This window comes from Parasteatoda tepidariorum, chromosome 3 (assembly GCF_982258835.1).
Source record: "Parasteatoda tepidariorum strain Cologne lab strain chromosome 3, Ptep-v5.0, whole genome shotgun sequence".
In the NCBI taxonomy this organism is placed as follows: Eukaryota; Metazoa; Arthropoda; class Arachnida; order Araneae; family Theridiidae; genus Parasteatoda; species Parasteatoda tepidariorum.
The window spans coordinates 83,414,100-83,439,706 of record NC_141757.1 but is presented as its reverse complement, the minus strand read 5'-3'; the positions used below and the strand labels follow the sequence as shown (position 1 = coordinate 83,439,706).

The 25,607-nt window shown below is 26.7% G+C and overlaps 1 protein-coding gene across 12 annotated transcripts in view; it reads right to left on the bottom strand.

The window, feature by feature from the left end:
* The window catches only part of per (period circadian regulator), a 94,717-nt gene that overhangs the window by 62,949 nt on the left and 6,161 nt on the right, over positions 1–25,607 (bottom strand). For 6 of the 12 annotated variants that reach the window (XR_015432622.1, XM_087159724.1, XM_087159722.1 and 3 more), the window contains exon 2: positions 25,485–25,550. Coding sequence is in view for 5 of the 12 variants with exons in the window: in XM_087159724.1 (XP_087015850.1) it covers positions 25,485–25,550 (66 nt within the window). In the remaining 7 variants the exon portion in view is untranslated. Of the gene's footprint in view, positions 1–4,180; positions 4,480–12,621; positions 12,713–14,542; positions 14,933–25,484; positions 25,551–25,607 lie in introns of those variants that run through there. The other 6 variants (XR_011637020.2, XR_015432624.1, XR_015432625.1 and 3 more) reach the window with 6 other exon arrangements.

Sequence of the window (25,607 nt, the reverse complement as noted above, 5' to 3'; positions counted from 1 at the left end):
AAAAATTCTGAACTCCAATTGATAACATTCAGTGTTATGTACTTTTTATTCAATATTTTTATAATTGAATTGGCGAATAAAAAACGATATAGCTTCATTCGTAAGATTTAATGAAGTTCGTTTATTTATCTATTTAATTTTCGTCATTAAATATAAAGTAGGAAGACAGAAGAGTAAAGGAAGGAAAAGATCATTTTACTAATTGGTAGAAGAAATATTTTAGCTAATATGGCGCAGTTCAACTTTTTATGGGGGATGACTGTCGCAAATTTTAAAATTCCGTGCTTTTAGCGTTCCATTTAATAGTTATTAAAAGTTAATAGCGTTAAAATATGAAATAAATTCATTATTCTAAGAAATTCTTAAAATATGTATTTTTAAGCAGAAAGATTTAAATATATTTCTTACAGAGAAAATTCGCGAATGTTGATTAGACCATAACTTTGACTGATCGTTAAGACACGGTTCCCAGCAGGTCACAGAAGTCAAGCATCACTGGCTGCGGGCTGTGTGCGGATGAGTAACCTATTTGATCAGCCTGCGAAGGGACAAAGGATGTGCGGTATTGGTCCTCATTAAACTGTTATACCATAAAGTGCTCGACTTTGTGCGCAGGTCGTCGGGCTACCGAAGCAGGGGTGCAGACCCCTCTGCAGATGATCAAAATTGTGATGGCATGTCTTCGGATCATCCTCAGGGATGTTGCCAGGATCAGCCCATTGTGAAGCGCTAGTGAAACGTAAATAAGCTACTGCTACATATTTCCAAAATAATAATACTTTTTAATTAAATTTATTTTGATGTACATATTTTACGGTTTAACAGAACAAGAATTTTCATAGCATAAAATTAATTTTCAATTAAATTTAAAATCAATTTTCGTATAAGAAATACAGGAATATGCGTAAAATCAGAAGCGTAAAATGCGTAAAGGAATCAGAGTAAAATATTAAACTCAGGAACATAATACGGTAAGACAATATTTTTAAGCAAAATATTCCCTTTTCCCCCTGTAAACTTCAAAGCAACCACTAGGATTTAATTACATAGTGATTGTTTACAAAAATGACACTTTCTTTATTGGATAAGTCAGTAGTAGTAGATTAGTTGCTTACAATCTTGATTAAAATTTTAATTCGTAATCATTATTATTTGTAATCAATTACATCGTGCCCAACTCTGATCGATGCTTTAAAACTTTATTCTGATTCTCGGCGTAACTTTCAATTACACTCATTTTACACAAGTAATATCTTTTATATTATAAATGTTGATTTTGTATTTAAAAAAAAAAATTGGGGGGGGGGGGGGAGAGATGGCGGCATATTGAATGAAAAAGGCCTTAAATAATAGAAAATTATGTCTGAGCGCTGAGCATACAATAAAAAAAAATATATTCATGGAATGTAAGCTACATTAAACATAAATGTAGCTTTCATTCAATGTATTGTTGTCTAAAACTAAGTTCTTCGGATGGAAATTTAAAAATGTATAGAACTTGCAAGCATGGAAGTTTTTAAAGGTTTCTTTTTTTAAATTTCACAAAAAATAAAAAATTGAGAAAAGAAACTATTACTGCATAAAATTATGATTAAGTAAAGGAGTTTTATCAATTGATATCAAAATTTTTTGATTCCTGCCCAACGGAGATGTATACATAAAAAGTAATAATAACACTCGGCGTATTCTGATATATTTTGTAACATTAAACAAATTACTTGGGTGACAGAATTTAATATTGATGGATTGAACGTAATTGCAAGCCATAAGAGCCGGATGCGGCTATATCGTACCAAACTCGAGATTTTAAAACATTGAAACTTTTAGTACTGCGCATTCACTGTAACAAAATTAGAATTAAAACTAAGCCGAATGCAAAAAAAAAAATTATATTAATAATAATAATACAAAGGAAATAGGCGAATCTAGTAAAGAAAAAATGATTTTTAAGTTACAATAACACGATAACAATCTTTTTATTATCGGCGTGATGTATGCTGCATACAGACAAGTTAGGACGTAATCAAATGGCTATTTCAATTGACGAGTAAACAGTCAAGTTAGTCAACAGTCTACAGCAGTTACTGCCTTGTCTACTAATCTTGCGATGCGTGTATCAAACATTCGCCAAGATCATTGAGTCATAGCATAATTAGTCATAGAATAAATATAGAGCAAGTTAATAACTACTACGCTGCATTTTCCACTAAATAAGTCGACATTTTAAAAGCACTCAGATTGCAATAAGGGTTAATAGTTCGATTTACAACGGTAATAAAAGAAGACTAAGAATTTTCGTTTTCAGAAACAATTAATAATGACGCTTAGCTTTTAGCTTAAAAAAAAGGGAAAAAGCAATTATAACACAACAATCACAACTTTTTTAATACAAAAATAGTATTTTTAAAATATACCGTATAAATGAGCACAACTTTTTATAAAACAATTAAACATTAATACATAAAACTAATAATAGTATACTAATAATATTATTATCAGTACAGTCGGCATACTAATAATCAGTCATACTATAGGTATACGAATAAAATACTAGGTATAAAAAAAATTTCAGAAATTTTTTCGAAATATTTTTTTTCTTTAGGATGTATCGAGTTTTATTTTATTTTAGAGGTATTACATTAAATGTGTCGCTACGTTAACTATTTTATTAAATTTGATTTTTATTTAACAAATTCGAATAAAAATTTTTTTAATTATACTGTTTTTTTTTTTTATATTTGTAGAATTTATAAATAAAAAAAAGTTTTAGATCTACTCACTTATAGTGGGATATTATATGTAGTGAAAAGTTATTCATTACTAAAACAAGTTCTTAATTGTCAATTAGTTTTAAGTACATTTATGACAAATTCATTTTTTTTAAACAAAAACGGTTTTTTGTTTTCCGCAGGTTACGAAGTTCAAAAAAAAAAATATATATATTATTGGTGATATATTGTTTAAGTTAAACACATTAATGCCCAGTTCCCTTTTTATAAATGATTTTATTAACGCATAAGTACACAGGAGTTTTCTTCGATATAAGTTATTCGAAAGCATTAATTTCTTCTAAACCATTCTAACTTATTAATGCCGAAGTTGCAATTTTACAATAATCTTTATATTTCGATATTGTCATAAAGTTTTTCTATTAATTTAATTTTTACCGGAACTTTTTGTTATAAAAGTCGAAAAAATCGTGAAACTTAGGAACGCAAGTAAATGCAATAAATAACCAACATTTATAAATAATATCAAATTCCAAGATAAAAAGAATTCTTGCAATCGTTTTTAATAAAATATTTAAACAAAATAGCACCATTCATTTTGCCATTGCGAAGAACTTCTCGTGAATCAAGCTAAAAAATGTTAAAGGGTTAAGCCGAATATACGAAGGAAGTAATCATTAATGAAACTTAGCAAGAATTAAATACTTATAAACTACTTTTAAAACACGTTTACATCGGAAACATATTACTGTGAGTTAAAAGTGCATTTTAAGAACAGTCACTACCAGATTACTGTGAGCTCTAATGAGTTAATGGCTACATGTTTCAATAATTTGGATGATAAAATAGCTCTCGTTTTATTTTTAACAAAACACTCGAAATTAGTTTTTTGCAAAGTAAATAAGAAACGTTTTAATAAGTTTAATTATTTATAAATACATTTACACTTAATGAGAATACTTTTTTCCTGGTATAACTCTGATAAAAATTTAATTTTTATAATTGGAATAATAATTTTAAATTTTAAACATTTTCATCATTAGAATCAGAATTTTTGAGAGTTTTCATAATTTTAAACTTTGATAATTTTCATTATTAGAATCAGAATTTTTATTTTTGATAGTTTTCATAATTTTAAATTTTTATAGTTTTCTTGTTAGAAACATAATTTTGATTTTATGTAACTAGAGTCATAATTTTAAATATTGATAATTTTTTCTGAATTTTGAATTCTTTAATTTTATGAGTTTTTCATTTTTTAAAGTTTTTTCAAGCACGATTTTAAAAATAAAAAATAATAATGTAAATGCGTAAAAAAATGTTAGTAAAAAAATTAAACTGACGTATTAAAGGATTAATACAAAACTGTCTTGAATAGTTCTTCATAACATTAAACAGCTTGTTTTTCTCATAAAATGAAAGGTAACGCTTCCGGCATTTTTACACAATACCTTCGATATCGAAAGCACTATCTCATTAATGTCGACATCGGAGAGTTAGTAAGGAACCTTTTTTACCGTTAAGTGTTCAATATCCTATCTTGAAGAAAGAGCACGCAACAACCTTTTAAGAAATTTAACACCTTATATAAAATTATTACCACAGACTAGCAGTTACAAATGGTAAGTAGAGAGATTTGGCGAATAAAACAATTGTGTGGCCGACTTAGCAATTAAAATTCCACTTCTTCTCTAGCAGCGTGATCATTTTACAGGGTTACCAAGACAACGAACTCAGTCACGTTGCAGAAGAGAAACGTGCTTTTAGATGTCATTATATCCTCGCGCGTGCTGAGTGTTTTTCTCATGCGGAATGTTTTTACTGAGAAACTACTTAGTGAAATAACATTATTCTAGGGACATTTAATATGTTTCAACTGAAGTCTTCCTTATAACTTTTTTTTAAAATAATATTTTGTTGTTTAATATTTTTTTTTTAAATATTTATCAATATAATTTTAGTTGCAATAATTGGCTAATTTTTTTCTTAATTTGTAGATCATCAAAATTGTGAACAAATTTATATCTTTTGCACAGGCATTTCCATGAAATTTGTCTTTTATTTGTGAAAATATAAGGAAGGAAATATTGTTTTAGCGAGTGCTCCAATTTTGCGAAGGTATTTTATCTGTCGTATTTATAAATCTCCAAATAAAAAATAAAAAAATTTAAAAAAATAAAAAAAGCTAAAAATGAAATTTAAAAAATCATATTTTTTATATAGGCATTTCTACAAATTATGTTTATTCTTGTGAAGAAAAATTTTGAAGCACTTTTCCCAATTTGCACGTTAAGAAGTATATTTTTTCCTCTGACTGGTTTAGATTTTGGAAAGGCCTTAGGTTATAAAACTAGCTCAAACTATTTCAGATCTTTCAAAACTCTTATAGAGGTAATTGAACATAAATTAATGTTTTTATGAAGTATGCTTGCTATAAATAAATTATTTTCCTTAGAGAAGAAAGATAATTTTTTTTTTTTTTTTTTAAATTAAGAATGTATCTTGGATTAACCTGGATTTGATTTAAATAAAGTTTAATTGCTTAATTTGGTAGAAAAACTATGGACGATTGCCTGCTTTTTTTTCGTTTTAAATATATATTTTTAAATAATTAATAAGACAACAAAAATTTAAAAAAAGGTTCTTTTTAATTTATTTCCATTACTATGCATATTAATTTTGTTTTAAAAATTAAAATAAAACTGATTTTAGTAATGATTTTATTTTTCCTTAATCATTTCTCCCAGATTTTATAGCTTCACAACGGCTAGATTGTTTATTTAAAGATTCGAACATTTATTAAATTATTTAAATACTAATTTTAAATTACTTCAAATTAATTATTAAATTAGTTTAATTTTAATTTAATTAAATGTCCAATTCGAAAATTGGACATTTAAGCTAGTGACGTGTACCGCCTACATTAATTTTTCAGTGTGCTTATATTGTACTTAGTGCTTTAAGAAAAAATGCTCAAAAATCTTTTGCAGTCCGCATGAAAAGAGTATTAAAAAATCAAAAGCAATGACTGTATTTCGGTCAAGGCATTTTTTGTAACATTAGCAGGGCCCTCGCTAAAGATATCAAATTAGTAACCAGTAACTTAGCCAAATATCAAAATTATTGCCTAATTTTCGAAACTCTTGTCAAATGCAAGATAAACAATTTTTAAAAAGGCATTTTAAATAGACAATACGATTTTATCGCATTAGGCGAGATAATGAATGTTTAACGCGCTCCCAGCATTAGTATTTTCTAACTTAAACATAAATTTATTTGAAATCCACTGCTATAGTTTCACCCGAAAGAATCGAAGACACTGTAAATTTATGAAAAAATCGTACCCCTGGATTTATTTTACTTAGATATACTTTCTCTTCCTTCTTTTATTTTAGTATACATTGAGCTTTAACACTTTCTTTTTAAGGTGCTCATCCTTGACAAAACTTTTTTGGCACTCAAATTTGATCAATTTGTTAAAAATAGAGTTAAATGGTATATGAACTAGAAACGTCAATACCTCGCCGAACAGAAACACAATTACGTATGAAATGCAACGAAATTAAAAGGCTCTACAATCCAGTTCTGATTTAAAAAATAAAAAAGAAATCGAACAAAATAACAGAAAGAAAGATTACTTCGAATAGTTCGGGGACCGGTATTTATCTGAGGAAAGTTAATGCTTTCGATTTATTTAAGAACCCCAACTATTCATCCGAAATCGCAAGGCTAGTCTAAATTTTATAATTCAGAATAAAAATTTTATAGATACAAAAATAGTCACCAAAATGTTTTGCGATTTTTAAAGATAATCCTCATTTGAAGTCGCATTCTCATTCAATCGCCCATCAATAAGATTTTTTTTTTAAAAAAAAAGAAGTTAAAGAGACTTTTAATTAACTTTCAATTAATTGGAAGTTTTAAAGATTTTTTTCACAGAACACACAAAATACTTTTTAAAATAAATACAGGGTTATTCATAGTTCCCTCCGAGCAGGAGTTGGACTACCGCATTGATGTATACCATGTGACCAAGGGTTCACACATAGAACACCTGTAATGCATGTAAATAAAACTTGAATAGTTTCAGAACAATTTCATATGTTTCCTTTTTTCATATTTGTCTTCTTTTTCTTACTATAACGCTTCGAAACCGCGGGGGGAATTATGAATAACCCTGTACATAGAACATTTTAAAATTAGATATGAAAAAGAAAGTTTGAACTTAAATCGGTTAAAAATGTATTCTTGTTATTTCGACAAGTTTCAAAATACATAACAAGTTCGCATTAATGGAAATGATAGGAATATAATTGTAATAGACCAAAACGAGAAAAAAATTTAACAAAAAAAATAAAATAATGAACGGTTTAAATGTGTCTATTTAGATTGTAATTGGATATGCAGTATAAAAGTATAACATTTGCAATTCCCACAAGTCTTGTTGCAGGATATTAAATATAATTTTGCTCCAGAGTAAATAATATTTATACTGTCTATAACTATTTTCAAAACTTATAACCTGCGCCATAAAGATCAAAACAGATCGTAGAAAAATATGCACATAATTATAACACATAAAAATTTTAATAGATCTATAATATACAAGTAATATTCCTACTATTTTCTAAACTTCATTCTCTCTCCTTATTAAGTAGACAAAAAATGTATAGAAAGTTGCATTTTGTAAACATCCCTGGTACATTAAAAAATAAAGGCATCTTAAACCTACATGATTTTCTTTCATTCATTAGGCGTTGTTTGTTGTCAATTTAGAATTTATCTAATCGTAATAGGTTCTAGAAAATTAGAGAGGAAAGTCAATGCGTAACATCCTTTAAGTCGTTCTCTTCATTCAAATCAATTTTTTTTTAGCCCTTTCACAACAATTGATTTTTCTCTGGAAGTTTTAATCGCAGAAAAAGTATGACGAAGCAATTTTATTGTTATTATGATTCTTTAGACAGTTTGTGATAGAAAATTTTTAAGGTTTTCTTAAAATATAGCAAATCATTATATTATAACAAATGAGTTGTATTAAATAACGTTTCCTTGAACGCGAAATCAAAAAAAAAAAAAAAAAAAAAAAAAAAAAAAAAAACTTATTTTAATTTATAAATATAAAAATGCATGTTAATAAAATTTAATGCAATCTATAATTTGAAAAATAACAGAAGTTTAGATGAAGTGAGAAATATAAGAGTTTAAAAAAAAACTTATTATGGTAAAAATTATTTTTTATCTTCCAGCAATGCTCTACATTTTCTTTACGTTTACTGATTTGAAACTCGGTGGAAAACCGTTAAAAAAAAAAGGTTTATTTCATCAACTATAAAGTGAAAAACTATTGCCGTTAAGTTTATTACGCAGTTTATTTGATAACAGTTAACACAAATACATATTAAATACAGTAATTAATTTGGCGGGTACTTGTACTTAGCCTACAAATAGTTCATATACATACATTTTAAATAGATTTTTTATATTTATGTTAGACAGTACCGACTTACGGGTAACATTTTTTGATTGGTTGAAAATCGAAATTTACCGAATAAAAACTAAATATTTATTTGTACAATAAAGTAATCGAAAAGGTTCAAAATTAAAGGTATGTATTCTTTTTTCTAGTTTTTAAAATTAGTCTTAACCATTCAAAGTATGAGTTATAGGTAAAGTTAAGTAACTGTTTATTTCGATTAAAATAATTAATTTAAAAAATTACGATTATTGTACTTTTATCAAGTGCTTTAAGGTTATTATACGCCAAATAAATAGTTAATTTTTGATAAAACGTTGTCTAAGAAGAATGTACAACAGATATATTTGCAAATGAAATAGGAGGAAAGTTATATTCAAATATTTGAGAAACTGAACCAGCTGGTCAATGATTTGAACATTGTCATTGTATTAAGTCTCTTTGTAAGGGGAGGGGACAAAACGTAAACTCGATAATTGGTGCTACCATAGCAACTAACTTCTACGAATGCTGCATTGTTCAATCAGAATAAAATTCAGAAATAAAATTATGTCTTGCCCATTTATGTCAAAAATTTAAGCTTTTCATCGAGTTGATAGGTTTATTCCGTTAGTAGGTTAGGAAACGATATGAAATACCTTGATATAACTAAAATATTTATTAAGCAACAGGATTATTTTTAGAAATAAATAATTTCGTTGCTACGATCTCAGTTCAAATTATATAAATGATGACATACGTTATTCAATTTTGAAAAAAATTATTTTATTAATAAATAAAATCGCATTGAGTTTTAATGAGAAATATTTAAGGCTTTTCTTTACATTGTATTTTATTAATTTTTTATTATAATTTTTTTAAAGAATGAAATATTGCTAAAAATTTATTTTTTCTTTTTTTAAATTTCATTTTCTGGAAGTAATGATACAAGCATTTTATTTAAGGGTCATTCTTTAAAAAAATCACCAATAAGCGAAATTTTATAAAAATTGTATCGAATTGGGTTAAAATGAATAATTATAGTAAAGCAAAAATTCATCAAGTGGATTAAACAAGAGAAAGTAATTCTATTTTTGTCACACTTAAAACGAAAGACCTTGAGGAAAATCTGGTGATGGAAGTTAATTACGAAAATGTATTATTTATTTATTCCTACGTTTTCCGTTCCGATCAAAAACCGAATTATTTTCCAAATTTTCATCCACATGAAAAAAGAAGTTTTTGAATTTTTATTTTATTTTATTATGTTTTTCTTTTTTGTTTGATAGAAGTTTTGATAGGTAATAAATTTTACTTGCACTAAAGAGACGATTGTTTTGGGATCATAAGGCACACGGCACCAGTTGAAATTTGAGTTCTTTAACTAGTTCGAATATGGGCGAAAATGCGTGACAATTGGCTTTGCTTATCAACCATACTTCAGAACCACACTTTTTACGGATAACATTTATGTACTTTAAAAGTTTCCTAAATTCCCACTAGATAAAAGTTTGATACATAAAAAACATATTTTATTGCCTAAATGAAAATCGCGTTGTTTCTCTCCAAAACCATTTTAAGTAATAGTCTCTTGAATAGTTTATAAATGTCACTTTCGCTCGTTCATAGAGCGCTCACCTCACAATGTGGTGACAAATTCCAATCCCAGCGATGACTGGTAGATCCGAATTCAGGCTTACCCATGTAACGCAAATTCGGATTAATTCCATCAAAAAGTCCTCCACGAAGGCAAATGTCTTCCAATACTTAATTCAGGAGTTCTCTTGTCTTCATGATTCGGTTCAAAAATGCAAGGCTAAGAGTACCGTAAACTCAAAATTGGGTAGGTTGTTTAACAACAAAATTTTTTTTTAAAAAAAGAAGGAAAAAAATCCAAGATAGAATATTAGAAATGCTATTGAAAGCATACTGATATTATAAGTTTCAGGAAGATTACAAATGGTTCTCTGTCTCTCTCTTTTTTTTCTTCTTTTTTTTCACACAGCGTCGGATTTTAGAATAAAGTTATGATTCTTCCAAAAAAATTTAGAGGGGGGAGAATTTCTCAATGTAACTTTTTTTTACAAAATTCGCTTCAAGTAAGGCCTTCAAAGGGAAATGGAATAAAACTTATATATTAGACAATGAAAAATGAATCTTTTCCAGAAACGTCCTTCAGAAACGGCGAGGGAGAGAAGAGATGAGAAAGATATTAACGTTTCTCAAGTTTTGAGAAGAAAAAAAATGACCCTGACATTGATGAGCGGGCTCTAAAAATCTCCCATCTCAGATGACAAAGAATGAGGCAATAATAGCTCTGACGCTTATTATTTTCTTTCATTGGCTGCAAATTTATTAGCTTGCGAATTATTGTTTAGAATTAAATTTTTTTCTCAATTTCAGACATTTATATTCGTTTTTAGTTGCAATGAGGTAACAGTTTGCAACAGAATAAAGCGAATTCTCCCACTCTTCTAGCTTTCTTTTTCTTTCTTTTTTTTTTGAAAGAATTATGATAAACAAACTTTTTTTTAACCAACTTTTTTTTAAAAAAAATATATAAATTTTCTTGTCATGCTTGAAACGAATATATAATAATTTTTCTCAATATTTCAGAGCCATAAAATTTTTTAAATTTTTTAAAACAATTCTTCCCAATTTTGAGCAGAATTTAGAATGAAATACGAATTTAAGTATAAGAATTTGATAAAATATTCACTTTGAATAAATTGATGAATCGTTTGTTTGTTCAGATGTGTTTTATTATTCATTCTTTGCCTCAGCTATTTTAAAAATTTTATAATAATTGGCATTTAGACAATCTCTTATCATCCTATATCTCTTATCATCCTATAAACAATCTTTTATGTGATATATATTTATAAAATCAAATTTGTTTCTGATGCTCGTCATACTAAAAATGCTCTTAATTTATGTAGTATTCCATAATCAGCGCTCTTAAAATAAATAATTAGAATTCTTGCAAAAATTGAATTTTTTACGAAAAACATAAAGATTTAAAAATTGATATTTGAGCGATGCAAAATAGATAATCGTAATCAAAATCTGACGACTCAAGGCCAGATCGAAAATATTAAAGCTTTTATGATTGAGAAGCTTTTTTCATTCAATAATCTAACTAGTTTTGATGTTGTTTTTTTCAATAACGATTCATCAAGATTTGATAAATTTTTATTTATTTATTTTGTTCAATAATAATTTGTGCCACATACTCGATATTTTTTTACTTCGTTTTGATAAAAATTCTAAACATAAATATTAAGGCCAGTGATTAAGGACTAACCAGAGTTTTATTTAATTTTTATATTGCTGAATCAAGTATACTGTAATATCATGAAAATGTTTTTAAATTGCCCGCTTTTTTTTAAATTTTTTTTTTATTACGTAGTAGAGCTCTAGACTGGCAATCACGAATAGTAGCCACTGTCTACCAGAGTCATAAAAAAGGTAAACACTAACATTTTTTTTTAACCAATGCCCCCCCGATTATACCCACTCGATATAATCTCTCTAAATAGATATATCTTATATAGATTTCATAATACTATAAGATTTCTCTTGACTACTACTCTGTAATAAATTTCATCATTCGATACCCAGGTCGACTGTATTATTTTTAAATATTAAGTAAATATAAATTTCAAAACTTCATACAAATCACAGACCATCAACTAAGTCAAAAGAAAAAAGCATTTTCAAAAAACTTAAATTAAATAACATTTAAAATTACTATCGCTTTCAAATACAAGGATTTCGTGCAATTTTTCGAAAATCACTTCTATTTATGTGGAATTCTACATAAATAACATACATTTTCTGGAATCTCCAAAAATCTTAAACGTTCTCTTGGAATCCCCCAAAATCTTAAACGTTCTCTTGGAGTCCCCAAAAATTTTAAACGTCCACGAATGTTTTAGTGATGGTAGAATTCTAAACTTTCTTATAGTGTGTTTTTAGAACGTGGATCGAGGTAATGAAGAGGTTAAAGTACACTGCGATACATAAAAAAAAAAAAAAATATTTAAAAAAAATTCAGAATATACATATTTTTCGCGTTTTTTTTTCTTTTAGTTTTTTAATAGCAGTTTTTTTTTCATTGCGTGAAGGATACACACCACGAAGAATCCCACAAAGTTTTGTGAGCAAAGATTTGGGTAACAAAAAGTTCGGTAAAGACAATGTTAAATTTTTTTATGATTTGTTGATAATGTATGTTAAATGATTTTTTTAAAACAGTTAACAAACGCTATAATTGTTGATACAAAACAAATCTCTTTTCAAAATATTCTTTCAAACGTCAACTTAGAAGGAATTTCTAGCGAATTCTCTCATTTCTATCTGTTGTCTTAAATAATTAAAAAAAATAAAATAGAATGCTTAAATTTTGAATTTTAAAATAAAAATATAAATATATACCTAAAATTCCTTTCATGATCCCTTTGGTTTACTTCATGTTGTAAATCCCAGTTGCCCAATTTCTCTGTAAAGCACATGTAGTTTTCCATACCTGATCCAAACAAATAACGTTTACAGTAAAATAAATTGGTGTTTATAGTCTTTATCTGGAGCATTTTGAATTTACGTAAGCGTTAAGTTCATTAAATAAAATTCTGAAAGTAAACTAATAAGTGATGGATTTAGATAAACCAAATATTGAACATTAAAACACGTTTGCATTTATAATCAATTTCAAATTTAATAAACTAATTTATAATCAATATTAATCTAAATAATTTAAACTTACTATTAATAATAATATAAATAATCAGATATATTAAAAATCAGGATTGAAAAATATAAATTCCGAAAAATGCTATAAAATAAAGGGGAGAAATAATTATGATGATGAATAGTTTTTAAAGAAAGAAGACTTTGAATTGATTTACGAAGATGTAAATGAAAAAATTAACAAATTATTAAAATAATTTGGTAACGAAAAAATCAAATGTTCATATCCATTATTTTTAACGTAAAGTTTAGCAATTCTAAATTGATATTTTGTAAAATTAGAAACGTTACTTTTAATTATGTAATCAAATTTAATGTTTGTTAATTAACTTAGTTTAAACATTTAAATTGCAAAAAGAATGGTTTTCATGCTTTTATTACAAGTAAATGGTTTTATAAATATTGAAAATTTGGTTTTATAAATATTCTTTAAACCTTAAGAGTTTTTTTTAACAATATTAAATAAATATTTTAACGTTAACAATGTAAAATTACTTCTAATATGTTATCTACTTTACTTTTAATAATTCACTATTTTAAAAACTAGACTTATAAAAAAAGTAAGGAAGGAAAAAGTTAAAAGAAAAAATTTCTAGTTATTTTTTTAAATTTTCTATTGGCTTTCCACATTAGTTTAAGGAAGAGGAAGATAACAAATTATTAAATCCGTTTTATAACAAAAAGGACAAGAAAAAATTACTTTTACCATAAAATCATCTCAACCTCTCCTGTTTTCATTTCTTAACATTTAAACTTCACTAAGGTTAGATAAATATTTAGAAAAATTTGTATTAATTAAAAACAACCCAAATTAAGATTATAAATAGAGTGATTAAAATTTCCCTACACAAATTATCAATAAAATTTTTGCATTATTTTAATTTTTTAAAACTATTTTTACACTTAAAAAATAGTTAAATAAACACAATTGTTTTTTTAAAGAATAAAGATATCAAATATCTAAATTAAGCTTTTATAAAAATAAAGAATATTAATAAAACTTAGGAAAACTTATTCAAATTTAAGTCAAGCCATGCGAAATTAGTTTTTATTAGATTTTATTAACTGGCAGTTATTTCAAATTAATTTATAATAAATAATGCCAGTAAAATTAAGGAATACTTACACATTAATATAGAAGACGCATCTGTATTCAATTCAAGGCCCCACTTAAAAGTTAGTAAGTAGTTAAAAATAATATTGAAATAATAATAATAATTTTCTTATTTTTTAATAATAATTTTAAATACTATTATTATCAAAAAACAGGTCAGATCTGCACAAAAAATCATTATATTGGCTGCATTATTTTAATTATTTCTTACACTTAAAGTGAAGTTAAATCCATGCAATACAAAAGATACTTAATATTAATTAATAATTAAAAATAGCAGTAAAATTAAGGTTAATTTACACACCAAATTCAAATAAGCATCCGTATTGAATTCAAGGCTTGATTTTTCAGCCATGAGAATTAAGTTTTGCTTTTTTTTAATAATGTTTTCATTAACTGATAATTAACGCATAATAAAATTGACTTTAATTATTTCTAATATTTAATATTATTATTTTTAATAAAAGAAACGTACGCAAGATTATACTCACTGACCTACTCGCCAGGCATTCTCTTCTTGCAATGAATAGCGAACATTTGGTCACGCGCTTCTAACACGTGAGGGTACATTTGAGAAACTGAATTTTTGCTAAGTCCACAAAACAACTTTTTGGCAAATTCATTAGAATCACTAAAGTTGATTAGAAAATGCTATTTAAAACTCAAAAGCTAGTAATAAGTGATAATTATTACTGTTTCAAGAGAGAAAAATGAATAATATAATCACTTAACATTTACATATTGCTGCACATAGCCTTGGAGTGAAGAAACTCATTTGCACCAATTAGTGCATTTACACTTTTAATATCTGTTATGTAAAATGAAACTTGCGACCATCCTTAAGAATTAAGCTCGTCCTAGAATTAAATGTTTACTCCAAGTTCTAGGATTCTCATTTTTCGAATCATGATAAGCCCAATGAGAAAAAAAAAAAAAAAATTAAAAAAATACAGAAGATCGTACAGATGTTAGTGACATTTTCTTGACTTCATGCTGTTAGAGTAACTGCATGATACGACTCTTACTTAACTCTCTCAGTTGCGTTAGTAATGCCATTATTTTTTAAAAAAAAAAAAAAACATTTTATTCCCATTTCTTTTATTTGCAAAAACTTCCGGTTGAAAAAAATGCAGTATGAATCATAGTAAAAGAATATTTGTTTTGGTTTAAAAATTAAAAATATTTTAAAAAAGTGTATGATGTATCATTTGAAGTTACAGATTTTTAGCGTTAAAATTAAACAAAAAATTGCAATAGTGATAATGAAAAGTTATTTGTTAAAACTTCCGGTTGAAAAAAAATAACAATATGAATCGTAGTCAGGGAAAATTAGTTTGGGTTCAAAAATTAAAAATATTTTCAAAAAGTGTCTGAAGTATCATTTGAAGTTACAGATTTTTAGCATCAAAATTTTTAAAAAAAAAACTGTAATATTGATAATAAAAATAGATAATAAAATAGATAAATAAAATAGATAGATAAAATAGATGATAACTGATCATGCAATTCCACATTCCTTTATTTTTTTTAGTCATAAAGTTTTGAATTTGTAAAGTAACTTAAGTCGATTGTTAGTATTAATTAGAAGCTTTCACGAAGAAAAAAAATATTAAATCCTTAAAAGAATGAATTTTATAGTGCTGTAAATATCGACTTTTCTTTTTTTTTTTCAATTTTCTTCATTATTTATTTTATTAATTTATTTATTATTTGAATATCACAGTGCAAGAAAATATAACATGACATGATAAAAGATTTGTATCATAATTACGTGAAATTTAAATCACTATTACATAAAATTAAAATTTCTAAAACAGTACTTTCAAATTTTATGGGACGTCAAACTAAAATACCTCCTAATTTCATACAAAACTTTTTTTAAAAAAATAAATAAAATAGGTTTTGAACTCAAAGTTAATAAAAATAAAAATACAGAGTTACTTATTAGGTATAGGTTGAATTCGCAAAATTTACAAGGTCACTTTTACAGCAACGAAGGTTACTTTTACAGAAGGTTTACCACAAGGTTACTTTAAAAAAATTTTTAAATATTAACAAATGTGTAAGATCTAGAAAATATCTAATGTAAAGGGTAGTTTCAAGAGAGTGCCAAAACATACTAAATACCTGAAGTCTAATTGTTATAATCTTAAACAAAAATATAAAATATTTATGCTTTTTTTTCATTTTTTTTCCAAGTTTCTTTCATTTGAATTTCAATTACCAACACAAAATTGTCTTCTTGTGCCCCATAATTTTTTTAAGGCCGTCTTTCAGCCAGCCAACTTCATTTGATTTACGTTGCCGCTGCTTGTTACAGGCCCTTGTTCCAAGAGAAAAATGCTCATCTGTAGCTGATTTATCTCCATTAGCAGCAAAAGGATAAAATTTCACAATAAGAAGCGTGGTTTCTTAATCTAATGCTTTTTTTTCCTGCTATTTAATGCTTTTTTTAATGCTTTTTTTAATGCTTATTTTTAATGCTATTTAATGCTTTTTTTTCTTCTTTTTTTGCGCTTTTCTTTAATTTTTATACATTCTATGAGAAAAAAATTTTTCGGGTGGCCGTGAAAGTATCTCCAAATTAAAAATGATACAACGTAAGTGATGTTTAATTTATAATAATTTTTTTTTCATTTTATTTTAAACCGACGCTGAATGGAAGATTTACTTCGGAGCATCATATTAACAACAATGTTTAACTTCGTTGCTAAGTAAATTTTAAACCAATTCAGAAGAAAAATGAACTTCTGGATCAAATATTGGGACAAACTATCCCTCGTGGATGACTTTTTGATGTAACTAGAATCTACGTAACATGGAAAACCATGAATACCTCCCGCAGTTAACCCAACAGCAAGGGAATTTTATCCCAGGAACCAATAAGGATATTTTCGTCAGTACTGTGGTCGAAGCGAGCCGGGAATATAATTCGTATCAAGTAGCCATCATTGGGATTTAAACCTGAATCACATCATTGTGATATGCCACCGCGTCTCATGCTAAATCAGTTGAGGTAATAGGTACTAGTGATATTGTGGTAATAAGTACTACAGTGGTAATTGGTTATAACAGAGTAATGTAAAATAATACGGAAATAAATATAAATCAAAAATTTCACACGGGTATACATTTTGAGAGTTTTAAAGTTTTATTTTTTAAAAAAAGTATCACCATTCATAAAGGTTAGACTTAAAAGCATCTGGATCCAATAAGCGAGCGAATTCAGATTGTTTTTAGTAACTATTAGACTGTTTTTTACAATTAAAAAAATACCGAAGTATATTTTTACTTGTAATTAGAGACACAGAAAAAAATATCAATATATATAAAAAGGACCCCGATCTGAGTCAAAGTGTTAAAGTTGTTACAAAAAGTAGTATAGATCCAAAGTATAGCAACCAACCAATCACACATCCTAGTAAACTAAAGTTTTGACGTCACCCTTCTTTACGTCACGAGAACTTTTACTCTTTTGTATATAAATGTCAGAGAATATCATTGTTTTCAATAGCACAAAAGTTTTCAAATATTTGCTTTCATAGCTTTGGACAATAAGAACGAAAGGGAAACTTAAAGATGAAAAATATACAATATATTTTCCTTCTCGCAAAAGTAATTCATGTATATATTTAACCCACTGACGGTTTTGATATTTTAATTTTGACCTCTTCCAAATGGTTGCAATATCTAGAAACTGCGGCTCCTGAAATAGCCGCTTACCTTTTCTAAAACCCCTTGCCAAACGGTAAGAGATAATTCCTCCCCCCTTACAATGGGAAACGGTGGTTTGAAGGGCCATTTTTCTCCTATTATTTACTTGACAGGTGGGGTGGTTTACTTCTTGAGGTGTTGTAATTATAGACTGTCCGCACTATTCACTTTGCTGAGGTCATTTTGAACATGAAATAAATACTTTTGAAACCTGTTTGAAAATATTTCATATGATCTGTGAGTGAGCATGGAATCTCTTGCGGAAAAAAAAAGAAAAAGAAACAAGTAAAATCTAGCGTTGCGTTTTAAAATTTGTTTTTATCAATATTTTTCTCTTTATCATATCATTGTCCTTTTTATTACAGTATTTTTTGTCGATAACGTAGAGTATTTTATATAGAATACATCAAGATCTATCTAAAAATAATCCGGCATATTATGTAGAAGTGCAAGTGTTTAATTAATTTGGAGTAATCAACTTTCCCATTAATAGTATAAAGACAGAAATATTCTTTGAAGTTGTGCGAAATATTTCAAACAAACCTTTTTTAATAATTCATTTGCATTAAATCGGTTATTTAAAAAATGGCATAAGTATTTTTTTTTCAAACTTTTTTTTTATTTTTAGAATGAAATAATAAGTATTTATTCTAGAGATAAAGTAAATATGGTAATAAAATTTCGGTTTTTATTTTTTCAACAATGCAAAGGTTTATTTAGAAGTTATAAAAATAGTAGTAAAACGAAAATAAAATATCTATTTTAATTATTAAGTCCATTCAACTAAAATTCATTTAATAAAAGTTTAAAATAATGATATCAATTCACGGCTCTCGTTTTTTCTACATTAAATAAATGTTATGACAGATGAATAAAGAGTCTAGTTGTGATGCAATTCATTTCTTTTCTGTACAAATCTAAATTTATACCTAAAAACATAGCAAAGTCAATGCTAACTCGATTTAGTAAAATATGTGACTTATGCTCACTTTGAAATTATCTATTTAATTTCTAGATATGATGAAAGTTCGTATGAACACTTAGTAGCAAAATAAAAATTACTAAATATTTAGTTTTTGTTTTTTCAGCTGTTTAGACTTTAACTCTTTCAATTATTAACTTTACATATTTCATGAAACTATATCTCGTTCATTATAACTATTCAATAATACTTTTATATTTACTCCAGCACATTAATTTGTGTAATTTAAGTCCACTTTACCTTAATTGAGTTATTTTATTAGAGTTTGTTACAATCATCAGAAGTTGATGGTATATTTTTATAAATTTACTATCAACACATAATTAGTAGAGACTTTACTTTTAACATTTAGCTCCCTTATTTTCTCTTATATTTTTGTAAATCAGGGAGGGACATCAGATTGACTATATATTATAAATCCCAAAGCTTAGGGAGCAATTAGAGTTGAAAGTTAAATAAGCTTAATTTACATTTCTTAACACATCCCTTTATTTTCTTATAAAAAATAATGCGCAATAATTTATTTGAGATTTTTGTAAAACTTTTTTACTATTACTTGTCCTGAATACTCTATACTAAGAAACCTATTCCAGAACGTTTCTCTATCGTTTTCTACACATTGTTAAAGTTTCCCAGGGTTTCAAAAATTGTACGTTACTGTGATATATAGTTATGAATGAGTAGTTTTTCCATTCATTCGACTTCTAATGTTAGCTGCATGATATCTTCATTTTATTCATTCTAGTCAAGTTCAAAAACTTATTCATAAAAATCCTCGTTATCAGAGTAAATGGTACTGAAATTACAGTGCGCCGAAATGTCTGTATGTAGTAAGATGACAGTACTAAATCTTCCTTCTACTCACTGATACATGTTACTAGTAAACACCTTTCTATTCCTTATCTCGCTCCATACATAAGGTGACAAAAATGATTAAGTACTGCAACTGTACACTCATACAACAGTGCAAATAATACAATACAAATTCACTGTCAAAACATCAAAGGATATTTTTTCCTTCCATATTTTAATTCTCTTGTCTACCGAAATTCCTTCTCATCGTTTTGCCATAAAATATATCAAATTTGCAATATATGTCAGTAAAAAAAAAATAGTAAAAGGTGAGTACAGAAACAGATTATTTAAAATGACAAAACAATTTATAGAAGTTGAAAATACTTAAAGTAATAATATACTTAACGGGATATCTTCAGTCAACGATGTTAAGATAAGATGTGATTATACTACCTTTCGCTTCATTTTATTCATTAATTTTTTTTAATTTGATTCTTAGTTTCATAGTTTGTATCTTACTTTCATTTTTTATGTTTTTATTGTATCTCTGAAATTTAAGTAACTGAGATTTTAATAATTAAATTTTTTGAAATTTTTAAATTCATTTATAAAATTTTATTACGTTGGGTAAATTTGTGTAAGTTTAATAACATTCATTTTCAATGATTAAAGCCATAAAAAATAGCTGTTTTTGAATTGTACTCACTGTATCCATAATTATATATTCTCTTAAAATAGTAGCTGGAAATGAAAAAAATCTTTCATTTGGCTGAAATAAGTTGAAAATGTCCCTAAGAAAAAAAAAATCGAAAATATTATCGCCTTTATTTATCGGAAACTATTTTAATGCTTTCGTTTCATTTTCAGATTTCGTCATTCATTACATAATTTAAGAAATTGTAAAAAAAAATCATACTCTGAAATTCGTATATTATTCTATGATTATTAAATTAATTGAGCAATGATGGCTCAGTGGTTTAGGGAACTGAGCTATCATTATGAAGTACTAAGCTTCGCTTTTCGGCTAGCAGCCATCCCAGCTTCAGTTCGATGGGTACTAGCTTGTCAGGGAAGTAAAGGTTGCCTGTGCGTAAGGTAGATCATCCCGTCACAATTATGTCATTGTATGTGGAGCCTTAACTTCAATGAACCTCTGGATCACAGCAGACTGCTGCTGAATACTTGATTTAATTAATTATTATTATTAATAAATAAGTGTTAAAATTAATAAGTATTATAAATATTAAGAGCATATTTTGGGTAAACGAATTCTAAAAATAAGATCTTGTTAGTTTTAAATAATTTATAAAATTATAACATACTTGTGTACATTACAATTCTTAAAATGTCACATTATTTTTTTTTTATTATATATTAAAAATTATAAGCGATTATTTAGAAAAAAAAATTTTTTTCTAATGTTATTTCAAGAGTTTGCACAAAAAGTTATAGAACTGCTTATTTCATTTCAAGGGTATGATAAATAAACTTAAACATCAAAAATAACATAACTGAAGGGGGGGGTATCTTCAAGAGCAAAATGCGAAAAAACAAATTACGATACATTTCACCTAATATTAGTTTTGCAGAAACTTTTTGAAACTTCAACGTCACAATATTATTATACTGGTTATTATATAAAATTCCAAGGCAAATATTTATTAACTTTTTCAAAGGCCGTGATAAGTATACTTAACACCACTTTTTAAAGTCCATGGCGAGCTTTTTTTACCACTCTCAATTTAGGTTTCCATTCGTTAACAACTTTAGCTTTCTTGAAGCGCGTTTGAATAAAATTGGAAACCATTTATTAGTTTAAAAAAGCGTATAAAAGTTATAAAATACATATTTCATTTTAAAGTTAGTAGCATTTATAAAATTTATTTTATAAATAACGAAAAATGAAAGTCAATGAGTTCCTAATAGGTCGTGGTAAATTTATTTACCTAACCTAAATGAGTTTTTTTTCCTTATATCAATTACTATTTTTTTGTCAATTTCAATTCTAAGAATACTTTAACTTACCTTTACTACAAAAATGGCCCATTAAAGGGTTAAAGTAGCAAATTTCCAATGTGTTTGTATAAACTTAATTAGAGCAAATTAAGAGAAATACAAAATCATTTATTTACATCGATTTAAGAAAGAATAAAACATTTATTATTCGACAGTTTATTTGACATGGTATTATTCATCTTATTATTCGATATTATAATACTTTTAAGGTGGTACATTCCCAAGAAAAGTATGAATACCTTTCAAAGAAAATAAAATTTTATTACAAAAATTTTAGAAAATTATTTAAAATATTAATTAATTTATTACATTTCATGTGAAACCTGTGCATATATATAATTTAAATATATACACAAATTTCTAACAAAAAAAGAAAAACCTAAAAGCCCAGCTGTCAGATAATTGACATTTAATAATAATATACTCCCTTTTCTACGTTTAAATACCTTTGCACTACTTATTGATACTGATGAGTTTATGATTTTGATTAAACACTTTTCAGAGATTTCAGGGTGCTATGCTATCAGTTTACAACGTTTACATACCGATCATTCCTACTTAAATCAGCACCAAATTAGTTTCCAAATTCTTTTTCGAAGCTAATTTTGAAAAAAAAGTTGGTGTTAGACAAAATTGCTCTCACTCTGTCAAACAAATCCCATTTTTATCAGGACTCTTCCATAGGTAATCGCATAAAATGTTATTTTAGTAAATGAATCGTGAATTCAGTATTAGTATAATTTTACAGTTGTTGTTCTATTAAACTGCATCGAAAGTTATTTATAACTCAACTTTCTGGAAATGTGGCAACTGATTTGGGAGGGAGAGAATATAAAAAAATTAACATACGATCATATGAAGAAAAAAAAGCATTTCGAAGTTAAGTGAGACGATGCTAACCAACCAGCAATTACATCCTTAACTAAATCTACTATTGAATCATTAATTCAATAATTAATGCCTTCCTCTAAAACTTGATAATACTTTGAAAGAATAAAAATTGAAACTGAATATTAAATATTAGTTTTTTAATCACTAACAAAAAAATCACAATTTAATATTAAAAAATGCTCCTTCAACCAGCAAAAAAAAAAAAAAAAAAAAAAAAAAACAATAACGGGAAAAGCTACTATTATTTACTCGCTAAATACTCTATAAAAAAAAAAAGAAATCTAACTAAATGGAAAACTATTTAAAGATTTGAAGACAATACTATATGTAAATCATTTATAAGCATTATTTTCAAATATATCATTTTCTTATTTTTCATACATTTAGGTGAATCACTCTTACCGAGATTTATTGCACTATATTTTCAAAATTAAAATCAATCACCTGCACTGAGTCAATTTTAACCTCTTACTTTTTTTAAAATCAATTTTAATCTTTGCGAATTAACATTAGATGAAAATTAGTTCTATTTTGTCAAGTAATTCTCTTCCCATACCGATTTCTTTATTTTTTTTCTTTCCTTTTTATACTAAAAAAAAAAATGTTTCAGTTAAATATATTCGAAAATCCTTTCGCATTTTCTTCGAAAGCAAACTCTATTGTGTATTGAGTATTTTTACCCTTCAGGTGATGGAGTGGACATCAATTAACCATAACTGAGAAGGGAGTGAATTTCACGCCCATTTCCGCAAGTAAGGGGGAAAGCATTAGCGACTTTTCACGTGCATGGCCGTTTCGCGGGACAAAAATCAGAGGCTTTTTTTACGTGCAGGACCATCTATAGGGGGAAAATGAAGGGAGGTTTTCTACGTTCACGACCATTTGCGAGCGTAAAAAAAAGTACGACTTTCTACGTGCAGAACCGTCGGTGGGTTAATGCTCAGTTAGTTTGGGAATCTAAGTTTTAATTTCTATAAATTAAATTCAAATTAAATAAGTTCATACTCGTGAATAATGCATACACTGATATAGGCAGTAACAGCTTTAATAGACAGTAAAGCCATAGAAAAACTTAAAGAAAGAAAACACTGTTACCTATAACCTTTAAAATAAAAAAAAATTTCTTCAAAAAAGTGAAGTTTATCTTTTAAAGAATTCGATGATATGTATTTTTGCAAGAAAAAGTGGACAATGAAAGATTCGAACTCAAAAAAGCGAACACTTTAATATTAGCAAATAAATAATTCATTCAAAACATGTTTCATAATCGTAAAAACTATAACTTTCTTAATTTATGCCATTTTATTAAGAATAAGTTTGTATGATATTAATGTAGTTTTCGTTGTACATATTTTTTAAATACAAACCAGAATTTTCAATAAATTAACCGGAAACATTTAAGCTTTTAAACCATTTTCCTTAATTGTGTTAAAAATTCCTATATACAGCAAAAACTATATTAATATTATACAAGCTAATAAATTTATGAGCTATTTGAATGAAAATTTAAGAAGTTACAGACAGTGGCCTACCATACCAGGATTTCTACCTAATCGACATGCCCATATTTAGTGTCAAAAAATTTCGCCCAACAAGCATTTTAAACATTATAAGAAACATGTGAAATGCCAATAAAAAAAATGATTGAGCATTATATATATTTTATTTTTTTCTTTAACTTATTTTATTATCGACTTTCACTTCTCTTATAATTTTTCCACAAATTTAAAAAAAAAAAAATATTTATTTTAATAACCATTTAACATAATATAGATTTTAAACCAAGAGCAATATAAAAACCATCACCTCATTCACTTTATAATTTATTATTCATTCACCTATTCATAAAGTAGTGCCTTATAAGTAAAAAATAAATAAATAAATTGAGTGCTTAATTTTAGAAACGTTTTTTTATTTTTGTGGATTTTTTTTTAACTCACATTGATACTGGTTGATTTAAAATTTATTACTCATAAATCATTACGTTTTGTTTTATGTATTGCGAAGTATATTTATACATTTTACTAAACTTCCCGAAAGCTGAAGTAATTTGCTTTAAATTTCAAGTTTTATAACCATTGTGAAAATACAACAACAACAAAAATCGTGACTGCCCATTTGACATCAAAGCTCGGTAATAGAAAGTAATTTTAACAATAAATTCAAATACATCGTAAACAAGTAGGTCATAAATCAGGCAAAAATCCAAAAGAATAACTCTAACTAACGAAAATAAATCAAAATAACAAATCAATACGTTTACTCTCTGCGTCTTAGCAAGCGAATGAATTCCTAGACGAATTCTTCTGGGGATTATTAAGAAAAACAATGTTCATCTGTAGCAATATTTTCACAGCTGCAGCTATTACCTATGGAAATACACTGTACAAAATTCCGAATTAAATTTCGGTAAAAAAAATACTGACACCCTGGGTGCAGCATGCATAAGATCCATTTCACCGTAAAATTTTATACCGCAATTATTTACTTAAGTAATTATGGTGTAAAATTTTTGTTTTGTAAAAATTTACGGTAAAAACGGATTGTATGGTAAAAAAGTACCGGCATCCTAAATGCCGGTACTTTTTACCGTAATTTGGTCAGGAAATTTTTAGAGCGTATATATGTACATAAATGGAACACCAGTATCATTCTAATAAACACAGCCACAAGTAAAGACAAGTAACAAAATTATTGAATATGAAACACGTGATCACTTTTCAATTCATGATTTATTGTTGTTTTCAATGTTATAAAAGCATTCCTTCATAAATTTCTAAAATAATAAAATATTTAAACCAACAGCACATAAACTTTCGGATCCTTTTTTTTTTAAACGTGATTATGCCTGAATCGTGACGTTCTGCATCTCAGTAGGAACATTTACTAACATAACGCAGGAAATGGGCCTTATTGTTAATCGATGTTCCAATAAATGACTGAAACGTTCTCTAAGCTTTAGCTTTTAAATATGTTATATTTTGAACATTTTTTCTTTTCATAATTTGTAATATTTCTATTAATTTTTTTTCCACTTACTCGCTGTAATTGTCTGTTTGCTTCTGGGGCCAATCACTTGGCTTTTTCATTTCCTCCAAATTGATTCTAAAAATAAATTTCAATTAATCAAGCAAAACAAAATAATGTTTGAACAAAATAATT